At 52.8% G+C, this 22125-nt stretch overlaps 5 protein-coding genes across 5 annotated transcripts; 3 read left to right on the forward strand and 2 right to left on the reverse strand.

Annotated features, from left to right (window-relative positions):
• Nucleotides 1–1997: 1997 nt before the first annotated feature.
• Nucleotides 1998–3494, reverse strand: J4E83_000517 (uncharacterized protein; the record flags this gene model as incomplete). The annotated part of the gene is made up of 5 exons (XM_049327479.1): nt 1998–2729; nt 2791–2902; nt 2958–3115; nt 3175–3220; nt 3277–3494. 5 exons carry the CDS (start codon nt 3492–3494, stop codon nt 1998–2000), a joined length of 1266 nt encoding a protein of 421 aa, XP_049193624.1.
• Nucleotides 3495–6578: 3084 nt separating this feature from the next.
• J4E83_000518 (uncharacterized protein) lies at nt 6579–8479 on the forward strand (the record flags this gene model as incomplete). Its single annotated transcript, XM_049327480.1, has 5 exons — nt 6579–6669; nt 6732–7870; nt 7919–8068; nt 8119–8217; nt 8267–8479. 5 exons carry the CDS (start codon nt 6579–6581, stop codon nt 8477–8479), a joined length of 1692 nt encoding a protein of 563 aa, XP_049193625.1.
• Nucleotides 8480–9583: 1104 nt separating this feature from the next.
• Nucleotides 9584–10894, forward strand: J4E83_000519 (uncharacterized protein; the record flags this gene model as incomplete). Its single annotated transcript, XM_049327481.1, has 3 exons — nt 9584–9614; nt 9767–10007; nt 10081–10894. 3 exons carry the CDS (start codon nt 9584–9586, stop codon nt 10892–10894), a joined length of 1086 nt encoding a protein of 361 aa, XP_049193626.1.
• Nucleotides 10895–14614: 3720 nt separating this feature from the next.
• On the forward strand, nt 14615–17766 carry J4E83_000520 (uncharacterized protein; the record flags this gene model as incomplete). The annotated part of the gene is made up of 4 exons (XM_049327482.1): nt 14615–14638; nt 14692–15850; nt 15922–17543; nt 17596–17766. The coding sequence occupies 4 exons, from the start codon at nt 14615–14617 to the stop codon at nt 17764–17766; spliced, it is 2976 nt and encodes a 991-aa protein (XP_049193627.1).
• Nucleotides 17767–19397: 1631 nt separating this feature from the next.
• Nucleotides 19398–21833, reverse strand: J4E83_000521 (uncharacterized protein; the record flags this gene model as incomplete). Its single annotated transcript, XM_049327483.1, has 1 exon — nt 19398–21833. One exon carries the CDS (start codon nt 21831–21833, stop codon nt 19398–19400), a length of 2436 nt encoding a protein of 811 aa, XP_049193628.1.
• Between the last annotated feature and the right edge of the window lie 292 nt (nt 21834–22125).

Below are 22125 nucleotides of genomic sequence, written 5' to 3' on the forward strand. Positions count from 1 at the left end.
GAGATACATGCACAAGCAGGCTTTCGACTACAATGATGAAGAGTTATGCAACGTTTCGAGTTCACGTAGATCGGATTGTGGAAGCTCCGTGTCTCTGGTGTCTCAACACAGCTGTCTTTGATAGCAATTTAGGAAATTAGATCGGCCAGGCTTAGGGGCATGTATGCATGTATTCGAAGTGTCTGAGACAAATGTGAGTCTTGTCTGGCAGCCATGACAGTGTTTGGTACAAAAATACTATACTCACCGTTATCATCTCGAACTTTCACAACAGTATTGTCCCATTCTCGTTAACAGGCGTATCCTTCAAACTTCATCACGAACTGTTTTCCTCGCTTCGATCAGCATGAGCAATATGCTAGCTTACTTTCAGCTGGGACCTCCGTCGGGATGGACAGAGTCAGTCGTTCTGCACGCAGTGCGGATCCCGTTTGCCATCGCTATTCTCTGTCTCAGCGCCTGGCTGTACCCGTCCCTTCCAGAAAACGTCCTGTTCTTCTCGATGGGCTTGGTATGTCTCGATATTCAATTCCACATACACAGCTAACCCTGCCACGAGGCTACCTTCACAATGACAGTCTGCATCGGCTCCATCACATTCCGATTCGTGTATCCGAGTACATACAGCGTAAAAGTCGATCTTGCGATTCACGTCTTAATGGGCGTACTCTGGTTAGTCGACCTTCTTCTCATGTGCTTTCTAGGTTGGTACCGACAAGCCGACAAAGAGTATCTATTCAAACTATGGGTCGCGAAACTTGTCATGGGGACAATCGAGTGGTAAGTACAACTTTCCACGCATATAGAGCTGCGCTGAAATCTTGCAGTGCTCTTTGGTTCTTTGAGGCGCTCGTTCTCGCAAGAGACTTGATGACGCCCTCATCTGACAACGAGCCCATACAACTCCCACCACTGCCATCAGCCAGCAACTTTGATTGGCCAACATCGCCACAACAAATCGACCCGTGGTCACCAGTCTCGCCTCTCGAACCTCCTCGCTCGGGGCCGCAGCCTTTGCTTCCCGAAAGTCACAATACATACGACGATGATGCGCAGGAGTTACCGGATCCTTTCGATTTCGGCTTTTCTCGAGAAGCTTCTAGCGATAGCTCAGGTCAGCATGTAGCGAATCTAAGTCCTCAGCAAGCTCCCAGTTCCGCCTGTAGTCATGGTAGAAGGGGTGCGGTTAGTCATCTTGATCCAGTGGGATCACGGTGTGTTTCACCCAAGAAGCAGCCTGTTAGGAAGTAGGAGGGTCGTTGAGACAGGTATCAAGAAGTTGCGCGAGAAGACAGTTAGGGACACAGTGGCTCAACACACGGGGAAGACTAAAATGAATTTGATGCAGCTAAGGTGCATATAAGCATCCCTCTTCCTAGCGACGCGTCTAATCATTCCTTCGCACTCCGTTCAAAACCCTATGACAACCTCGCCTACACCCGCACAGCCCCACCACCCCTCTTACCTATCATTCCTCCATCTACTTAGTATAACCAAAAAAAAAATGAACTCGGTCTGATTCGAACAGACGTCTCTCGCAGTCGCAGAACCACTATCACGCTGTTTACGCCAGCGGATGTGTCCAGCACCAACCTCTTCACTACGTCGTTACCGTCGAGTAAGAGTGCTCTCATCCACCCATTAGACGGTACCACAGTTGCCTGCGGCCACGGCCTTAGTCAAGGTGCACCTTGCTGAGCTGGAATCACAGATATGATGCGAGCGCCTTACCACTGGGCCACGAGTTCTGGTTATATTCTAGATGAGAGGGCGAGGAATTTCAGTATATGTGTAGTGATAGAAGAGCGAGGGTGGGAGCAGGTAAGAGAAGTAGAAATAGTAGTAAAAGCCTTATATTCTTTCGGGGTGGTACCGATACCTGGTATACTGAACATCAAGATCCCATATATGATACTGCGAAGGTAACGCACGCCAATGCCGTCGTTTACACATAGTCTCTAGTAAACAGCATCATTCCAATCCAATCGTAACAAACATCATATTTCCATACAAGTCGGCAATCTACTCTCTGGCCGCCTCGACTCCGGCCTGCCATACGTCCTCAAAAAGTGTCCCCTGGGGAAGCAATCCTCAACCCTCTCCATACTACATCTAACCAGACTCCTAACCACATGCCCTCTGCTTACATGCCCCCTACCCACCCTCACCGTCTGAACATTCGACTTGACCCACAGCACCGGAAGCGCAACAGCAACACTAGCCTGAAGCGATTCCTCATCCGTAGCGAAACTGGGTGCGATGCTTGTCCGGAAACTGGTATGCGAGCTAGCCTTGCTCTTGCGCCAATGGTATCCGCGTCCGTTTCCACCCGAGACGTAGAATTCGTCGTCGTCAGAGTCGTCGCTGCATTGGCTCGTCAATTTCTTCGCTTTCCACCTCAAGTTCTGCGGTTCCTCGACGAGACTCTCTTCTCCGGTGAAGTTGGTGCAGAGTTTCTTGAGAGAAGGGAGGTTGACGGCGACAATGGCGAATTGCGTTTCGAGGGCGGCGATGATGATCATTTTGCCGAGAACCCAGGATGTGTCAATGGGTTCGTCAGATTGAGATCCCAATTCGAGGAGTGGAATGAGGCGGAAGGTGGCGATGATGACGGAGATGCTGCCGAAGGTGAGGACGCTGAGGACGGCGATCTTTTTGCGGAAGCTGATTTGGCAGTTCCAGAGCATGGCGATGGGGAGAAGGAGGATGTACATGTCTAGGCCGATGTTCTGTTGGGGATTAAGGTTAGTGGGGTGGTCTGCGGGGTGATGTACTATGGTTTATGCTTACCAAAAGACATGGCACCAGGAGGACGATGAGTTTGTTCATGCAGTAGGCATCGGGATGGGTGCCAGGGTGTAGGATCTCATCAAAGGGCATGCATTGGATGCAAGCTAGAAGCCTAGTCTCAGATGTCAGTTCCATGGTATTGAGAGTGAGGAAACATGAGGACATACATGTTGCATCCCCACACGATTGTGTTAAGACCAAGGCCAGCGTAGACAGCATAGCTAAACTCGGCACTCTCCCGCGCAAGCCGGAGGTAAAAGAAGAGAAAGGCGGATTTCATAACCCAATGTACGGAGTAGTAGACTATCTCCTCGACAAAGAGCCACTGAGGTGTTTGGTCAGTAAAGATGTCCTCGCTAGTATGTCTCTTGCTTTGGTGCATACCTTGACAATTTCCAGTTGTTGGAAGGTATTAAGAGCGTCCATATGTCTGCGCAAAACGGTTAGTCCTGTCTTCTCCACATAAGGTAACTATTCGGTACTTACAGCCCGCATCCCCAGTAGAGGAACATGTGCAAGACACCCTGCTGAGCGACACTGAAGATGAAAACCACCACAGCGAAGTAGTCATCCCGTCTCCATTTCCTCAGACTCTCATCGACGTAACGACTGTAAAACCTCAGAAAGGTCGAGGTGGTGCCCAGAAAGAAGGTAACGTAGGCCACGGCATAAGCCAGCGGTTGAAGATTAGTAGCCAGCGCCATAGTCGAAAGAAACTGGCGACGTGAATCAATCACGGAAAGGAGTGGAAGTTGGGCAGCTCAGCTCACACAGCATCAACCATCTCAGTAATGCATGGCTGTCGTATGTATCTTAAACACCTTGCCTCGCATCACTCATGCTCTGCTTTTTCCCTGCATATACGTCGAAACTGGCCTGCCGTCTAGCCTCCCCGCCGAGTGTCATCGTTAGGAGTACATTCTCACGGACGTGTCACTGTCAGGGTGAGTTCACGACACAAGTCGTAGTTGACTTTGGTCGACATAAGCAAGGCGGCTGTTTCGGTGTGGCTGTTGGGCGAGTACCGACTTCGAGGCGTCAGTAGTGCTTGCTTTTGCGCTCGAGAAGACCCGTAGACTATACTACCGCGCCGCATACGTGAGATGCGGAGCTCCGACCCACACTCCACGTTTTTCGCCTCGCCGTCGTGATCGCCGAAAGCTTGAGGCTCAATGTCCGATCCGATCAAAGCTATATACGGATAGCGAGACTGTACGTATTCCAAAGAGAGACGTTACAACGTGTTGATCGGCTATAATGTCTTCAATACTTCGGACCAGTCTTTCCATCTGTTCGAGAGAGCATTGAACCGAATGTATGTGTAGCTATTCCTGTCAAAAGTCAATCAAAGGAGGTCTCTGATCTCTCGCCCATTGTCTTTGCCAAGATGCTCTATTGCTTATGCCAGATCTTGTAACGATTATGCAGTTGGGACTAGAGATGCTGAGCCGAACAAGCAACACAAGATCAGCAACGTGCGCTATGCAGAAACAGCCGCCATGCCCACTTTTCCTTCCGAAACACCAATGGGCAGATGTTTTGGCTCCGATCCCCAAAATTCCGAAGCTCTTTTGGGTTGAGATGGAGACAATCGTCTTCCCAAATAGCTAAAACAGAAAACAAAATAGTCGTGATTGGTGCGCGAAAGCATAGCGTTGCTGGCTGCCGTCGCTAGAGCTTCTTCTGGAAACCGCTAGACTGAGTTGGTCTGCTGCGGAAGCTATATGGAGTCGATGCGTCCCGCTATGTGAAGCTGCCCAAAGCATACTCACAGTCGTGGGTTCGACCATGCGAAACAATGTCCAGACGCATATATCATCGGATACCGATACCAACATAGGGCTCCTAGGAAGCTGTGCTGAAGTCTATGCACACCACCGAAGTCGCATGCATCTTTATCCGGTTCTATCCCACACCGAACAACGACCGAGTTATACTGCAGGTCCTGCACAGCCAGAGGAATGACGCGACAGAAGCTTCTGCCATAGCGAGCGACATCACCACCAGTCCAGACGGCGAGCCAGGGTACAGAACGTGCCGCAAATGACATAGACAACGTCTACTACTACCTCAGGCAGCTGAAGCAGAGAAAATGACAATGGAGGATTGTAAGAAATCGAAGTCGACCTTCTCAATAGGGAGGAGGCTTGACATTTTTGCGGGAGCATACTGACCGGTCACGCGTATGCCGACCTTGTGCGCTACGTGAGAGATCAGGAACAACGCCGCTGTTTAGGACGCACTTCGAGAACTGTCGTACAGTGACGAGAACGTGTACTCTGGCCACTTGGCTGTGCGACTGGGGCGTGTCTCAAGTACGAGAGACAGATTAGCGTTCAACGGTCGGTTGATCCTCCGCTCGTATTCTCCGGATCTTGTGAGCGTAGATCGCCTCACCCGCGTCGTTCGGCGTGGGCGCGCATTGCGGGGAGCCTCTTGCGTCGAGGCATATTGCACACCACCACAGCGGGGGAGGCGGATAGCGTGCAGACGCAAACCATTGACGTCGGCCTCGTGACCTCGTGACCTCTGCGGACATGGATGCCCATCGCATGAGACTGCAAGATCGGCACGGCGACGGGCCGTCCTGCACAGCGCTTGCCACTGTGGAACACGACAGGCTCTGACATGTGACAGCAAGAACAACGACTCCAGCGCTGCAATGTCTGCGACGACGAGGAACATGACGAGTGTGTTGAGAGTCGGCTGGTAAGTGCTGCGCGTCGCTGGAAGGATAATGCCGGTGCACCAATATTGGACCAGCATCTGGCGGCAGAAGCGCATCGGGTCTTACGGCTGATGTGCGTTGTGATAGGTTGGCGCGACGTCGCTTCCCCGTACCATGGCAAGATGGCGCCTAACCGTGAGTCAACTGCAAATGCGGCCGCACGAACGGTCGCCTGGTCTGGGAATGGGTCGCTCTTGAAGGTTCGCGAAGACGAGATTATGCAGGGCCCGAAAGCGTATTTCTCTCGGGCCTAGAGGCAATCGAGAATGGAGGTGTTGGCTGCGGACTATGGCTAATGTGCCCTGGGGCAAGATGCTTGGCTGTCATTTCCCTGTGTGACACGCCGCGTCCGCGATGGGGTCGCGGGCGTGATTGGATAGATGAATGATGAATAGTCCTGCCCTTGGAGATGTGCAGCGTGGAGTGTAGGTATTGTATATGGGCCTGGCCATGTTGCTGCTAGGGCGATTGGAGCTAGGGGCGAGGTGTGGTTATTGGGGGTCCCCCATAAAGAGGGCCCCTGTCACGCCCAAGTGTGCCGTCTTGCACAGCCCCGATACTGCTCTCCAGACGACTGTCGCCGTGAGCGCATTGTATTCATCGAGCAGCAGCAGAGCCGCATCGCAAACACAGGCGCAGTCGCGTCAGGACAGAGTGAGAAAACCGTGCCGCTGCAGTGAACTGGCAGTTGTTGTGGAGCTTTGGCGCTGATGACGGTGAAAGACGGCGTCTCATTTCCGTCCGCGTTAGCGAACCAGCCTCATCCCAAGCAGCGCATCCAAGCTTCGCTCCCCGTCGCCCTCGCTCCTTCCCTCGGACTCCCTCGACGATAGCGACTGCTCCAGCTGCGAGAACCGGCGACCGCTCCTTCCATCTCGCGCATCAATCTGAGCAATCGCGACCGGGTCACGCCATTGCCAGCCAGTCTGCCAGCCACCGCTCCCACCCACGAGCGAGTTCCACCACGCGACGACCCAGGGCGCCCTCAGTCCCGCCTCGAGCCTATCACTACGCCCTCGACACCTGCGCGCTGCCTGTCTGACATACTCGACGCGCAGCCATGAGCACCGAGCCCACGCAGCTCTCTGCTGATGCAACCCGCATGTCTAGCGAGAAGGCAGTAGGGCCGTCGGAGCACGCCAACGGCACCGGTATGTTTGTCGCTTACCACCACATTAACGTCCTCGAATACTTGATTACTAACACGCTGCAGCTGCCATGCAAAGCGCCATTGCCACCAACTCCTTCGCTCCAGGCCAATCCTCGTCGCAAGGCCCCTCGACTGCAGCTGCTGAAGGTGACTCGACCCAGAAGCGTTCCCTCTTGAACGTCCCGCGATCCGGTTCGCAGTCCAACGAGACTCCCAACACCGGCCTCAGCGGCGCAACCGCAGCAGACGCTGAGAGCATTGGGCGAGGCTCCAAGCATTCCAAACGAAGCTTCATGGGCAAACGACGCGCAGGCAGCACGGCGAGCAGCAAGCGCTCCCACCCGCGCGCAGCCCCCTCCGAGAAGAACGAGCAAGTGCCCCCAATGCCTGCCACGGCCAACCGTCCAGCATCAACACGGAGCAAGACCAAGAAGTCTGGCGGCCTGTTGTCTTGTCTGCCCTGCTTCGCTCCCAAGGAGTCCCGCACAACCGACGATGCTACACCTTTGGAGAATGTCAAGCAGGCCCAGAAGGTGCCCGCTGGACGCACTTCCCAGTCAACACCCATCAAGAAACAGGAACCCACTGTTGCCGAATCGAGTAACACTGACTCGAAAGACCCACTTGATGAGAAGACGGGAAACGACACATTAGGTTCAGGTCTCGCCGACAAGCCCAGCCATGGTGACGGCACAACCGAGCAGGCGTCAGTCGGAGACCAACCCCAGGTCGTGACAAGAAGCCCATCCCAGAAGCAGCCAACAGACACAGTTTCCCCGCCCCAGCCCGGCACCCTGCAGACTGGTCACCCCCAGATAAGCATCACAAACCCTACGCCCACCGCTACTCCGGTACTTCCTCGGCCGTCAGCAGAGCAAGAGCGCATAATACAGGATCAGACCGAGGAGCAGAAGCAGATCGACAACGACATTGAGATGAAAGATGTGCCGCTATCGACCAATGATGTTCATCAAGAGGGAGAGGAGACAAGCGCAGAGGCCGAGGCTGAGCACCCCAAGGTCGATCTTCCTCCACCACCCCCGCTGGCAGAGAGACAGGTCGCTGTTCAGCACCAGACCGCAGACGTTGCAGAGGCGGCAGAGCAACAGAAGTACCTTTTGGGACCCATCGCACCCAGGTTCCAAGGAAAGAAGTGTCTGGTACTCGACCTGGATGAGACTTTAGTCCACAGCAGCTTTAAGGTACGTTCCACTGCCGCTGTATTTGCTTCGATTTGCTAACGCAGCCAGATTCTGCACCAAGCCGACTTCACCATCCCTGTCGAGATTGAAGGCCAATACCACAACGTGTATGTCATCAAGCGACCAGGCGTCGACCAGTTTATGAAGAGGGTTGGCGAGCTCTACGAGGTCGTCGTGTTCACCGCGTCCGTCTCAAAGGTAAGCACACGATGGACTCACAAATACATGCTTCATACTGACGATACTAGTACGGTGACCCCCTTCTCGACCAACTTGACATCCACGGCGTTGTTCACCACCGGCTATTCCGCGAAAGTTGCTACAACCACCAGGGCAACTACGTCAAGGTATGATTGCCAATGTTGTCTCCGCTTGCTCAATGCTAACCTATCACAGGATCTTTCACAGATCGGCCGCGACCTCAAAGATACCATCATCATCGATAACTCGCCCACGTCGTACATCTTCCACCCGCAACACGCCGTCCCCATCAGTAGCTGGTTCTCTGACGCACACGACAACGAGCTCCTCGACCTGATACCTGTACTTGAGGATCTTGCCGGCCAGCAGGTCAGCGATGTCAGTCTGGTGCTTGATGTTGCTTTATAAGCATGAATTGAGACGACAGTGATGAGTGAACACTTGCGCATGCCCTTTTTCACCGCGCCGACATAATCACTTTTCTTCGAGGTGAAGCTGTAGGAGCACTGCTCTTGCGGCTTCCAACTTGTACTTTGTAATCAGTTGTAATCTGCATCGAGAGGCGGTCTGGAGGGGGCAGATGCGAGACTAGCGGTTCAAGAGCGTCTTGCAGGTTCAGACTGCATGTTTGACTTTCAGTGCCGCGAGCATGGCTTCGGCGCAATGTGCTTCGATACCCACCCCCACCAGCGCCCGCGCTGCAACGAGTCACATTCCTCTTTTACGCAACAAAACAGGAGGATCACGGCGCAGAATGGAGTCGATTTGGCTTGTGGAGCCGCGAAAATAAGCAGTAATATTGGCACATACCCCCTTTCTACATATGCGGCGCGTGAGCCCTTCGGGGTTGCGTTGCAGTACTATCAATACCATTTCCTTTGTACAGTATGCTTTGTTGTTGGTTTGCATTGCTGGCTGGGACATGCATCGTCTATTCATCCCACGACTGGAGCGTGTATTGGTGGTGCTCGTTTGACTTGGTTTGCTCTTCCCTCATGTACGTCCACAGGTGTGTTTTCACAGTTTGGCAGGAGCGAACGGCGCCTGTAGGCACCGTCGAATGCTAGGCAGGTAGTTTCTAGATAGTCAATACTACTCCAACAGCCAGGCCACAATCTAGAATCTTACTAGATGCTCTAGAAGTGTCGTACCATATAGACTTCCTCCTGTCTGCACTGTCACATGCACCCATGACGTTCACTAACCAACAGAACGATGGTCTTGGCATTCACATGTCGAAAATACATGACTCGCGTGACCAAAAGTGCCCCAGACTCAGCCCGCATTACGTCTTTGCCACGTTGGACCCTTCCATTGTAAGAAGCTTATCCAGCCGTTACCTGCACCGCTGCCCCTCAATTCTTTGCTTCGTTACAATAGCCTCGCTGTGTGAAAGTGCCCAATTCTGCCAAGGCACATTTCGCTCGCGTTTACCGCAAATCGGCCTCGCCTTACATGGCTCGGTGACAATACGCCCACATCTGCATCTTCCTTTGCTAGACATCACTCGTCATGGAGAGATACAGTCAATTCCGCGACAAAGGTACGTTTGAGTAATCCCTCCGCGATTGCGCCAGAGTGCCACCGGTTCTCAAATCCCATTACTACACGTCGCCGTTTCCCGCCAGCGACATGTACCCACTACCTGTCGTTCGCAACACAAAAGCAAGTCCATAGCTAACAGTGCATCTGCAGGTACGGCTATAGCGCCATTCCTTCCTGTCCCTCCCCCACCGGTCGGCATTATCTGGCAGCCGCTATACTTCTTCCTCTTCTGCGTGCGCGCACCCTTCTTCGTCGCCTTCTCACTATTATACTTCTGCATTCTCGAATGGATTTCCGTGGGTAGGAGATTGAAGTATGGGGTGCTGTGGCTGATGCTGGGCATCCCTGGCGTGTGGTGGGTGGACTTGCAGGTTGACGGTGTCAAGAGAGGGTATGTCAAATTATTCACAACGATTGAAGTCTCGAGGCTCAATGCGACGAACTATTGCTAACACATCCCATAGACAGTTACATTCTGCGAAAGACAACCTCCCCAAAGCCGGCACAATCATCGCGTCCTCCTTCACGTCACCGCTCGACCCGCTCTACCTCGCCGGCATCTTCCAGCCCATCTTCACGCGCTCATACCCCCACCACCGAAAAGTCGAACGTATAACCCTCTTCCGCGCGATAGTACACGCGTTCTCTCCGCCCGTCCTCTCTCCACCAGACGCCTCAAAGCTCGTCTCCCTCCAACAACTCACCGACGAGAACCCCAGCAGGATAATTTGCGTATTCCCCGAAACAACCACAACAAACGGCAGGGGCATCCTCCCACTATGCCCCAGTTTGCTGAGCGCAGACGGCAAGACCAAGATCTACCCTGTCAACCTCCGCTACACACCCCAAGACGTCACAACCCCCGTCCCGGGCGGCTACCCCTCCTGGTTCTGGGGCCTCCTCAGTAAGCCGTCACACCAAATGCGCGTCCGCATTGCTTCGCGCGTATACAACAGTAGCAACCAAGACTCGCCGTCTCGCTCTACATCGAATTCGAAACAGAACTCTGTCAAGGCATCGGGTTACGACGCGAACATCTTCGATCAACCGGACTTTAGGAACGGGTTCAGTGGCAAGCATGGTGAGGCGGGTGATGGCATGGATGTGGATGTTGGTGGTCAGGTCAATGGCGACGATGGTGTTCTGAGTGAGAAGGAACAACAGGTCCTTGAGAGGGTTGCGGAGGATTTGGCGAGGTTGGGCAGGGTTAAGAGGGTTGGCTTGGGGGTCGAGGAGAAGGTGGAGTTTTTGAAGGTTTGGGGGAGGAGGAAACGGTAGAGGATGAGGACGGATGGGGGGATCGATGGGGTAGCGGGATATTGGACGGAAGATGAAGATCACGGATAGGTAATATCCTAGTGGCTATTTGATAGCACTGCATCTGCTTTTGCGTGCGCAAGATATGATATTAATATATATCTCTAGATTTACCACCCTCTCTTAGTCCATCAAGGCTTCGGCTTTTTCCTCTACTGGGAATGATCGATGGGGTCTCAAAGGCAGGGGAATGTCCTCCCAGCTATAGTTTGGAGAGGTTGCCAGAAGTTTTTGATCAGGGGGTATGTATGATTCCACTAGCAACCCTTTTTGGAGATATTACTGTGATCTACTGCGTTTTCGTGCTGCTATGGGTCAATAAAGTGCAAGAGAAGATGGATGCACACGACGCAGTGTATACAGTATTTTGTACTTGATCAAGCATTTGGGGGAGGCGAATATTACATATCGCGTTCCTGAATCCTCTGGTGCGACATACTCTGAAGGAAAGCTCGTTGGTAACTGTCAGAAAAAGAAATCGTACACTGAGAGATGTTGAACCCATGACCTGTATCCCGTGTTTGTCAAGTTCTGCCTTCCCTGCTTTCCCGCCACTGTTGCTCGTCATCGATAGCGTCGCGGGTATGGGGGTTGCTGAGATATCCACATGTCGTTTCCCAGCAATCACATTATCAAGGGTCCTCCGCAGGCCGGGGGACAGTTGTAGCATTCGAGGTCGCGATAGGTGATGAGAAAATTGTTGGCGTATGAACCATGCTAGACTTTCTTAGTCACATTCAAACAATCTCGACGTCTTCAAATGGGCGTTCTATGAATGGGAGTAATGCCCCGACTTGCGTAGTCCAAAACCGACCGACTCGGATGTATCTGGCGCCGCCGTCAATGGGATGTATGAGCAGCCCGTGTGCATTACGGGTGCCTGGTAATTCGCACGCTCGGACGCTTTCTTCAGTCATCTCGCCGGCCTCGTTAAACTCTAATATACGCGGAGATCCTTCACTGCCGTCAAAGGTTCGGTCCCCCCGGTACTCAAAGTCTAACGGCCCATAGTCACTTCCAAGTAACAGGAGGGAGACGCCTGGATCGTCCAGCTCTATATTCTCATAATCCATTTTCCAATCCACATGACAGTACGCTACGTAGAGGCCGTACGTCATCGTTAGGTGGGTGTTCCACTCCCCCATCAGCTTCCAAGTTTGGTCCGGCTTGATGGTTTTGCCAACAACGCGAAGTTTGCTGTCTGTGAGTCGCCCGTAAGGATTGGCACTGGCACCTTCAGATGCACATATAGCTTTTAAGTGATGACACTCAGAGCGAAAGTCTACAGTCCTATAGCTGGGCGATCGTGGGTTTTTCGACCTTGTTGGATTGAGCTCTGCGAATCTCACGTAGCAGCAGTGCGTCCAGCTCCATGAAGGGCCGATATATGTATCAGGCGTTCTGGCTATCAATCGTGCGAACAGTTGCTGTTTAGTAATGTCGTCCCATTGGCCGGTGTACCAAAATAGCTCTTCAAGTAGTACGTCCTTCCACAGCCCTGCGACGTAGGTCCATTTAGTTGCTTCGGCCATAAGCTTCGCCAGTCCTGCTATCGCCGCAAAGCGATCTTTAGACTTAGTGCTCTGGCGACCAACATAGGATCTTAAAAGTTCGTGCCAATCTCTGAGAATGTTTACATCGGGCTCTCCTTGCTTGTACCGCCACAATTGATGGGAGAAGAGTGGTACATGATCCGATGAAGCAGGCTCCATTTCGGTAATCCTTCGTGATGGGCATGAGAAATGAACTCGTCGAGCTCCAAAGTAAAGTAGTCTCTGAGACAACTCTTCTTCTTGTAGCGTCCAAGCGCGGAGGGACCATGCGCCACATCTCAGGTCTTTGCCACGCCGGGTAACGTCAAAGTCACTTCCTGGTACCCGGTGCGGATGACGTTCAGAGTGCAGGTTGAGATGACCGGTTATACCGGGCTTTAACGAAGACTGGAAGGCGACGCGGACTGGTGCGGCAGGTCGATCAAGGAAGCTATCCAGACAAGAGGAAGTTGATGCAGCGCAGATTGTGACAAAGGCATTCGCATAAACCGACCCCATGCGCTCGGCCTCACGTGCCCAGTCTTCTATGTCATCTTGAACAATGCAAAGTGCATCGATCCATATATACCTGATTGATAAGGCTCGTGCTGTCTTGACCATGTCTTGCATGACGGGTGTCATCTCGTCGAAGAGGATGCCGTCAAGACGCTGCGACAACACCGCAGATGTAGTGGTAAGCTGTCGAGCAGCTTGTTCTTCCGTACCCCAACAATAGCTAAGCGCGGCATAACCGCTTGATGGCTGTAATCGCGCATCCGAAGTCTCTATCAAACAGATGCTTCCGCCTTGGCCATTGTCCCCAAGGTCGATAAGACGGGTTGGCAAGAAATTCGATGCTGAGACTAAGCCGCACTCAGCGTCGCATCGGTTCAGGATTCCTCTCATCCAAGCGACATTTTCGTCGCACAACGTTTGGGCCCATGGGGCGAGTTCTGTCTTGAGCCACATCTGGCAATCACCTGGAACAATCAGACAGAACGACCAGTATATCGTGTCAAGTATCACCTTCTTTGCAGTCGACTTGGAACGTACAAAAAGGGGGTTGATTGCGTCCAGGCTCACCATGTTCCACTCGCATGATCGCTTCGAGTGCGCAACTTCCACGCTGAGAAATTGTATTGAACTCCCAGCGATAGCTTAGTCCGAATGTGACTTGAGAATGTTCGAGCAAGTTCTTTCCAAGTGCGGCACTGCGTAGCATGGCGCAAAACGCACATCCTGCTTCAGCCGAAGCTCTCAAATAAGGCAAGTCTGGTAAAAGGTCATGATGTGTGAAATCCAGCGACAGCGACCTAAAGCATGACCCCCTATGAGTGAAACTCAATATTTGTTCTCCATCGTCGTTCTGAACCTCGTGGCCAGCTAGTTCTCTGTCATTGATGCGCAAGACGGAACATTTCTCGCAAAGCGTCGACTCCTCGGCGCTGAATGTATGCTCCTTCGCGGCCATTGGGATGACGTTAGTATATAAACTTATATAGAGCGCGAAAAAGATATGTTCAGGGCATTTTTCGAGATGTGAAGAGGTAGGGAGGGGCTTGAAGAGGCGAGACATTCTGATCCCCAGGCTGACGATAAGCAGAGAAGCCTAACTTGGAAGCGCGGGGTTGCAAGCCATCACATGCGCAGCTCTATTAGCAAGTCACAACGTAATTCTGCGCTGTTCTCGACGCGTCGCTCTCGGATGGAGAAGGATGCAGCCATTGTTCGATTCGGAGTCGAACTGAACCTTTACCCTGACGTCGGCTTGCTAAAATCTGGTCGTTGATATCGTGCCGTACTCGGCTAATTTGGATCGAGCCGACGTCGGGAAGGCTACATTCGACCGTAATTCGCACTCCAGGGCTGGCGTAATTGACGCTGGTAATGACCTAGTGCAGGCCGCTCAAGTTGTCGAGATGCAGGTGGGCGTTGCTCTCGCTGCGTCGGCTAACCGAAACTAGCATGCGATGACAGGGATCGCGCCTTCCTCTGTTTACCGTCCGAGCGCAGGCCCAAACAATCGATATCCGACATCCGCAACACCAACGTCAACGACAACGACGACGCGCTTGTGCTTTTGGCCGCGCCGGGGTATGCTTTACTGTTATCTTTCCCTTCGCTAGACGTAGGTACATACGACTTAATGATGGAGACTGCCAACGAGAACACGGTACGTATCCCCATCCCTTGCCCGGCTCGAGTCTAATCTCACGGTCATTGTAGGGTATCGCGAAGCGCTCGGGCATCAAACCGCCGTCCACCTTCTCCCACATCACCTCGCCGCCTCCTAAAGCCCTGGGCGAATTGCACGAAGCCGGCGCGAACGCACGTAGTGGAATGCCGATACCCACGGCGAAACACAAGCCCTCCGGCTGTAAACTGCCCCTCTTCATACCAGTCGCACCGGACAGGTCGCTGACTCTCCCAGTACCCGAGCCTGCATTCAAGCAACGGAAGACGCTTGCAGAGCAAGCCGGCGAGCCGATTTCTCGAAGAATACCCCCGCCGCCCAAGACGTCGAATGGCATCAAAGGTACCCTGGCACGTGGACTCGCAGCGTCCACGTCGCGCGCTACTTCCAAACCGACAGCGAGACATCCTGCCGCCTCTACGCTCAGTGGCAGTGTTGGTGGAGCTCCCAAGACTACCGGGGCTGCGAGACCAAAGTCAGCCTACGGCCACGGAAGCCATGTTAGGAGCAAGTCCTATCAGCAAGGGCCGCGTCCGGCGACAGCAATGCTGAGCAGAGATGACGATGACGACAGTGAGCAAGCAGAGCGCAAAGGTGTGCAACCATTTCTTATGTCTACGAATTTCTACCCCAGTGCAAGAGTGCCTGGTGGCATGCTTCCTCAATTAAAGAAGCGCACAACCTCCCTCAGTGTATCCGAACAGAGAATCGCTCGTGTGTCAGGTCCGCGAGCGGTTTCATCCCCTTCCCACTTCCGCCCCGTCACTCCGGTCATCGAAGAACCCGCCGACACCGACTGCGACGACATCTGCACCGCGGTTGGCGCGCTCACATTGGGCGCGGCCAAGGCAGACGTGCGTGGCAGTCAAGTCGGATGTGGTATGACTTCTGACAACGGGACGAATCCTTTCCTGAAGCCAAAGAAACCCCAGTCCCATCTTCCCCAGCCTACACCTACACCTGTTCGGCAGCAGCAGGTAGACCCGTCACCGTATCGACCTCCATCTACGCCGCGCAGATCAGCACAAGCACCTTTTCTGAATCGCTTCACTAACGATCGCTGCCCAGACTTTTACAACGACCGCATGGAGGCTATGGAACGCGATTTTCGCATGTTCAAGGAGAAGATGGAAACAGACGTGCGACAGGCTACTGACTACAAGGAGTCGATCCAACAACTTCAAAGTCGCGGTATGTTACGAAACCTGCTTTTCAGTCTCGCCTCCAGTCAAATGCACACATGCTAACGCCGTTTCCGATAGTCACGGAACTCGAGGCCATCCGCGCGCGCTTAGAAATCGTCAACAAAGGCTTGGAGTCCGAGCTCGACGATACCCGAAGTTGCTTCAAGTCAGTAAAGATGGAACTCGAGATGATGCAACAGAAACACACATACGAAGTCGACGATGTACGGCGAAAACTACGCAACGAAGTCGAAGACTTGGAGTCGCAGCACCGGAAGGACACCGACCGAATGCAGAGGGAACGAGATGAGGCAGAAAGGAAGATGCGCAGCGAATTTGACGAACGGATCGACAAGCTGCTGAAAGAACACAACGAGGAATTAGCTGGCTTACGGAAGAAGCTGGACGCCGACACCGAGTCGGAGCGAAGCAGGCGCGCACAAGAAGCACAAAAGATCGAGGAGGAGTATGGTTCAAAACTCCGAGCGGCTGCTATGGAAGCAGACACGAAACACCGCGAAGCGCAACTTGTCCAGGGCGAGCTCACCAACGTCAAATCCGAACTCGATCGTGAGAGGATGCTCAAGAATGGCCTCCAAGCACAACTTACAGAATCGACTACTAACAACCTCACATTGGATGCGGCAAACAAGGCAATGATGGAGAAGATTAAATTCCTCGAGTCAGACAGCCAGCAGCAAGCAAACTCCTTCAACGAACTTCACAAGCGAATGGACGATGCCATCGAGGCTGCGAAAAGAGCGGAGGACAAACTTCGTCAAGAAGAAACACTACGACGGAAGCTTTTCAACCAAGTGCAGGAACTGAAGGGCAACATCAGAGTTATGTGTCGTGTGAGGCCAACCCATGACACAGAACGCAACCCGGCGCAAATCTCGTTTCCTGACACCGATACCGACAGCAAAGAAGTGGCAGTTCTCGGTCCAAGCAAGCAAAGTGCGACTGGCAAGGATATCACCTCCGCCTATGCCTACTCTTTCGATCGTGTGTTTGGTCCAGCCTCGCAGAACAGCGAAGTTTTTGAGGAGATCAGTCAGCTTGTGCAGAGCGCTCTTGATGGCTACAACGTCTGCATCTTCTGCTACGGTCAAACAGGAGCCGGAAAGACGTTCACCATGTCATCGGCTGACGGTATGATCCCTCGTGCAACCGCTCAGATCTGGAACGAAGCGCAGCGATTACAAGAGAAGGGCTGGACATACAACATGGAAGGTTCTTTCCTGGAAGTCTACAACGAGACATACAACGACTTGCTTGGCCGCTCAGAGGATCTAGATAAGAAGAAGGTAGAGGTGCGACACGATGCGGCGAAAAAGCAGACGATCCTTGAGAACGCAGTCAGTGTCAAGCTTGACGGTCCGAAGAGTGTTGAGGAGATTCTGATGACTGCCGACAAGAACAGGACGGTAGCAGCTACCAAGGCCAACATGCGTTCCAGCCGAAGTCACTCTGTTTTCATCCTGAAACTCGTCGGAACCAACGAGATCACCGGTGAGAGGAGCGAAGGCACACTGAACTTGGTCGATCTTGCCGGATCTGAGCGACTCGAGCACTCCAAGGCTGAGGGTGCGCGTCTCAAGGAGACGCAAAATATCAACAAGAGTTTGAGCTGTCTGGGTGACGTTATCAACGCTCTTGGGTCAAAGGAGGGTACACACGTACCGTACAGGAACTCCAAGGTATGTTACACAGCGCTGATGTGGTGTGACTCACATACTAACATCTACACAGCTCACATACCTCCTCCAATACTCGCTCGGCGGCAACTCGAAAACGCTCATGTTCGTCATGGTCAGCCCGCTACAAGCACATCTCCAAGAGACGATTACGAGTCTCAAATTCGCAACGAAGGTACACAACACGCACATCGGAACAGCAAAGAAGCAAACCAAGACATCGTAGACATGGTGGTCAAGATGTGGATTGGCTTTGGGCCTTGTGGCTCGCGCATGTCGCAGAGTCGGGCGTTTGGTTGTTTTGGCTAGGAAACGAGGTGTTTGCGTATATATCCTCTTTTGTGTTCCCAAGCAACGGGCCTTTGAAGTGTTCGAGGTCAATATTGCTTTTGCTTGGTTTATATAGCCATGGGTGTTTCTGGAGTCCAGGTAGTGTCTGGATGGGGCGCAAGTCGTGCGGGCGTGAAGCTAGCATGCTGGCGTTTGGGGTATCTTTTGGTAGCTATGTGGGGAATGATGAGCCATGCTTTCTTCAGATTTGTTCTTTTGGTGAACGAGTCGTGCCTGTGAGAAGTATATAAACGTCCTACGCAGTGTGCTTTCCTTCTTCTTCCTGTCCACCACTCTATCTTAGCGATTTACCAAAATGCTGAGAGACTGGCAGCATGTGTCTGGACAGCTTCGGTCAAAAAGAAAAAACATTATTTCCATCGCATGGTGATATCACATTGCCATCGGGCAACCAAAAAAACTGGAGCACGAGTCTATGTCGTTCTTCCTCTGTTTTGTTCAAAAAAAATCGTGCAAGGTGGCATCTAGTGAGAGTTACAAAAGCGTGTCACTTCGATCAGTCCCTTTCAAAATACGTCGATATTATACAGGACTTGAGTTTACCGAAAACGCGCTAGATGCGCACCATGTGCTGCTGGAGTGGAGGATCTACACCCTCTTACAATCTCCGGAGTTCAAAACCAGCAAGCGATGTGGACATGTTCGTCTTTCCTCGACTGTGCGTACGAAAGGCCGTATTACCCTGCCGACATCGCTATCCTATTATCGGCATGTCCATGTATAAAAGCAACGCTCCTTCGACTCTGTCTTCCTTCCTCCACACTCCTCTTTCCAGGACATAATTTCCAAAAGGAACTGATGAAATGTGTGATGTGCGTTGTCCAGACCTTCGTCTTTTATCAAAAATATTCGACACAGCAAAGACATGTGCGTTTTTTCGCGCTCCGATGAAAGAAGTCTAAAATCGATTCTGGTCCCGGCATACTCTCTTGTTTGCCGTCTCGTCCCCATCTGCGATACCGAGAGGGAAAACAAAGAAGATATCAGGGATCACATGGTTCTTCGGCGTCTTTCGCTTCCCTTCAAAACGTAAAGGGATCGGACTTATGTTCTGGTGACTCAAAAACGGCACCCACCAATCACATGAGAAATCGCGGACCAAAATGCCCAATATGACCGCGCATGGGCGAAGTCGAGCTCAATATGTCATGGCATAAGGGATAATCAAAACCTGCTTAGTACTTGGTCTTTGTGCTACAGCGACTTAATAGGTTTTCTAAACGTTTACACACCGAGGTTTCTATGTAGACTCTTTGTGTGTATCACAAAAACGAGAATGAGCTATTCCATGGAGACGAAGAAGGCCAAACCGAAAAAGACAAACCGAAGTTCATGATCGCGTCGTGGTGATGAACACCATCATCAAAACACATCAATTCCCATTACCGATGCTCCAGGGTATCAATATCATAAAATCATCGCTACATACTCTCACATAACTCATCTGCCCGCCTCTACCAACAACCCAACTCCACCCACCGATCTCCCACACTCTGTCTCACAACCCTACCCCCTCCCCGGCGGTCTCCAATCAAAAAGATCTCCCGCCTCCGTACTCCACGGCCCAACATCCTTATCCACAACCGGACTAGGTAGCTCGACCTCTCCCATAGCAGCGGACTGCACATTCGTCTCCACTTGCAGACTCTGCGTCCTCTTGAACTTCCGCCTAGGATCAGTCCGTTTGATGAGCGCATCCAGGCCACTGCTTTTCTTCTTCTTTGGTTCTTCGGTCACGACGGGAGTGATGGGTGGATCGTCTACGGTATCGGCTATGTTGCTGGACGTTTTGGGCAGATTGCGCTTCTCCCAGTCATCTGCTGTGCTGGGTATCGGTGCGTCGTTTTCGCTTCTTACGCGTCTGAAGTTTCTGCTGGGCGACTTGCCTGCGCTGGTTAAGTTGGAGACGTCTTCGATGGGGTCGGCGAGGACTTTGACTAGGTTGTGAGGCTTTTGGAGAAGAGATGCTAGTTCCGTTGTGCTCATCATGGGTCCTTTCTTGTTCGCTCGGAGAGGATGCGGCGGAAGAGGTACAGACTCATTTGGAGGGGCTGGAGCTGGTTCCTCCTGTACTAAGGGCGTTGCGGCTGATTGCTTCTTGGATCGCTTCGGTGGCCGCTTGGGGAAGCCGCCGGTTGAGAGTGGGACTTTGCGAGGCGAAGTTGATGACGCGCGTGATTGTGTTTCAGAGGCTTCAGTACGCGCTGGCGAGACGTCTCGCGATGCTAATATCGGTGGATCAAGGACGGGTACAGGTGGCGATGGGGCTTTGCGCGTTGACGCAGATTTATCCACACTGTTGCTTCTTGGCCGTGATTTTCGGGCAGTCTTGTCTGGTGGAGGAAAATTTGACTTTGTAGCTTGACGTTTAGGTGGCAGTTCAATCGGTGTCTTGTCCGCCAGTTTCTTGGTAGTGGTAGGCTTGGATTCGGAGACTGTCTCTGAAGGAGAGTATACGGACTGAGGCTGAGGTGGAGACGAGGGGATTATTAATTGCTGGTCCATGAGGCCATGTATAACTTCCGGATCTTCGAGAACACTTGGCGATGGGAGCGGTGGAGATCTGGAGACTCTGGCTCTCTTTGGCGCGAGACTGTCACCATCCTGTGCCTCTGTGTTTCTTCGCTTGGCTTTAGCCACCCGTTTCGACGCCGCAGAGGCGACCTCTTGTGGCGGATTACTGTTCTGTGATATTGCAGGTGATGGCTCCTTGCTCGTGACGCGTGATACCGGTCGAGCTCTGACATTGGAACTGATCGCTCTGGCCTCACTAGCTGCCCTTATGGTCTTCTGAGGCAGTGACTGACACAGCAAGGTTCCGCGCTTTACACCCGCCGACAATCGAAGAGATTTTGCTTTGCGGTTAGGAGGAGGCGAAGGTGGTGGCGGAGTGGGGTCTTTGGGTGGCTGCTTTGTTGGTTGTAACGCGAAGTCGACGTTCGTCAGGCGATTTGAGGCGCTCACTGGAGGTGAAGATGGTGGCGCTCGTTGCTTCGGAGTCTCCAACGCTCGTACACTGGGTACTGGCACCTTGCCTTTCGGTATTCTTGGGGTTTGTACGGGTGGCTGCTGAGGTACAGCGGGCTGTGGTGCTGGGGTATGAAGTGCGCTCGATCGTGCTCTTGCTCTGGCAAGTTTCGGGGGTGTGCTCGGAAGGGTGACATCGGACAAGTCCGCCGGGTGAGGATCGGACTCGGACTCTATCGTGATGACAGTCGCTGTCGGCGGTATGAACTTGGCAGGTTTTCGAGCATTCGCTGTGTCGGACGGTTGTACCTGTACAGCCGAGTCTCTCTTCGCTATGGGACTGTCTTCTTGGATTGGGCTAGATGCTCTCCAGTTTGTGCGTGGCTGGCCTGTCTTTTGTCTTTTCGGGGTAGGTTCCTCGACCAGCTCATTCTCCTTTTCCTTGCGAGCCTCGTACGGAGATTTCATGGGCTGAGCCTTTCCAATTGGCCCTTTTGGTGTCCCAAGCAGTGTATTGAGCGATTTGTGGCGCAGTTGGGATGCACTTCGCTGAGCATTGGTCGGTGCCACTGACGATGGTCTCTGGAACGGTTTCGGCTGGGAAGGAGCGGTCGGGCGGAGTGGCTGATCTTTCGTTTTCTTCTCAAGTAGTTGGGTCAGGTCGGTATGTGTGATGCCCATGGCCTCGGCGACCTCTACTAGAGCGCCATTGTTCAGGCTGAGTTCGTCTCCTTCCTGCAGCTCGTTGCTGTCTTTGTGATAGGTATCTCCGAGAAAGTTCCTTGCCTGGTCATATACCATAACCCGGCTGTTGAAGGTATGGAACTTGAGATAGCCATCCTGCCACCGCTTCTGCTTCCTCTTGACGTCTTGTGTATAGAGGCAACGAAATTCTGCCACGGGCGCGCTGTTCTGGGAGGCGGTGATCGCGGCTATGGCTGAGGCATGCTGGGTATTACGAAGAGGTGCCGTCATCGCGTGAGTATACGGTCGAGACGCGTCGGGGCGTGCATGGGCGGCATAAGGCGGGGTCGTCGTGAGGATGAAGGTCGAGAGATGTGACGGTGACGCGCCTCGGCGGAACAAACCGCGCCTGCTGTTCCGCGCGCGAGCACGTGGTTTAGCGTCTGCAGACTACGGCAGCGGCTACCCAGCCCTAAGACCCTAATGCCTTGAGCTTTCACCGGAAATACACCAGGGGTACGCGTTTCCCAAGCCTTTCCACTTCAGTCATGACACGTCTTCGTACCCGGCGGCCCAACGCTGG

Source organism: Alternaria metachromatica, assembly GCF_023757995.1.
Source record: "Alternaria metachromatica strain BMP 0045 chromosome Unknown scaffold_1, whole genome shotgun sequence".
NCBI classification, from domain to species: domain Eukaryota; kingdom Fungi; phylum Ascomycota; class Dothideomycetes; order Pleosporales; family Pleosporaceae; genus Alternaria; species Alternaria metachromatica.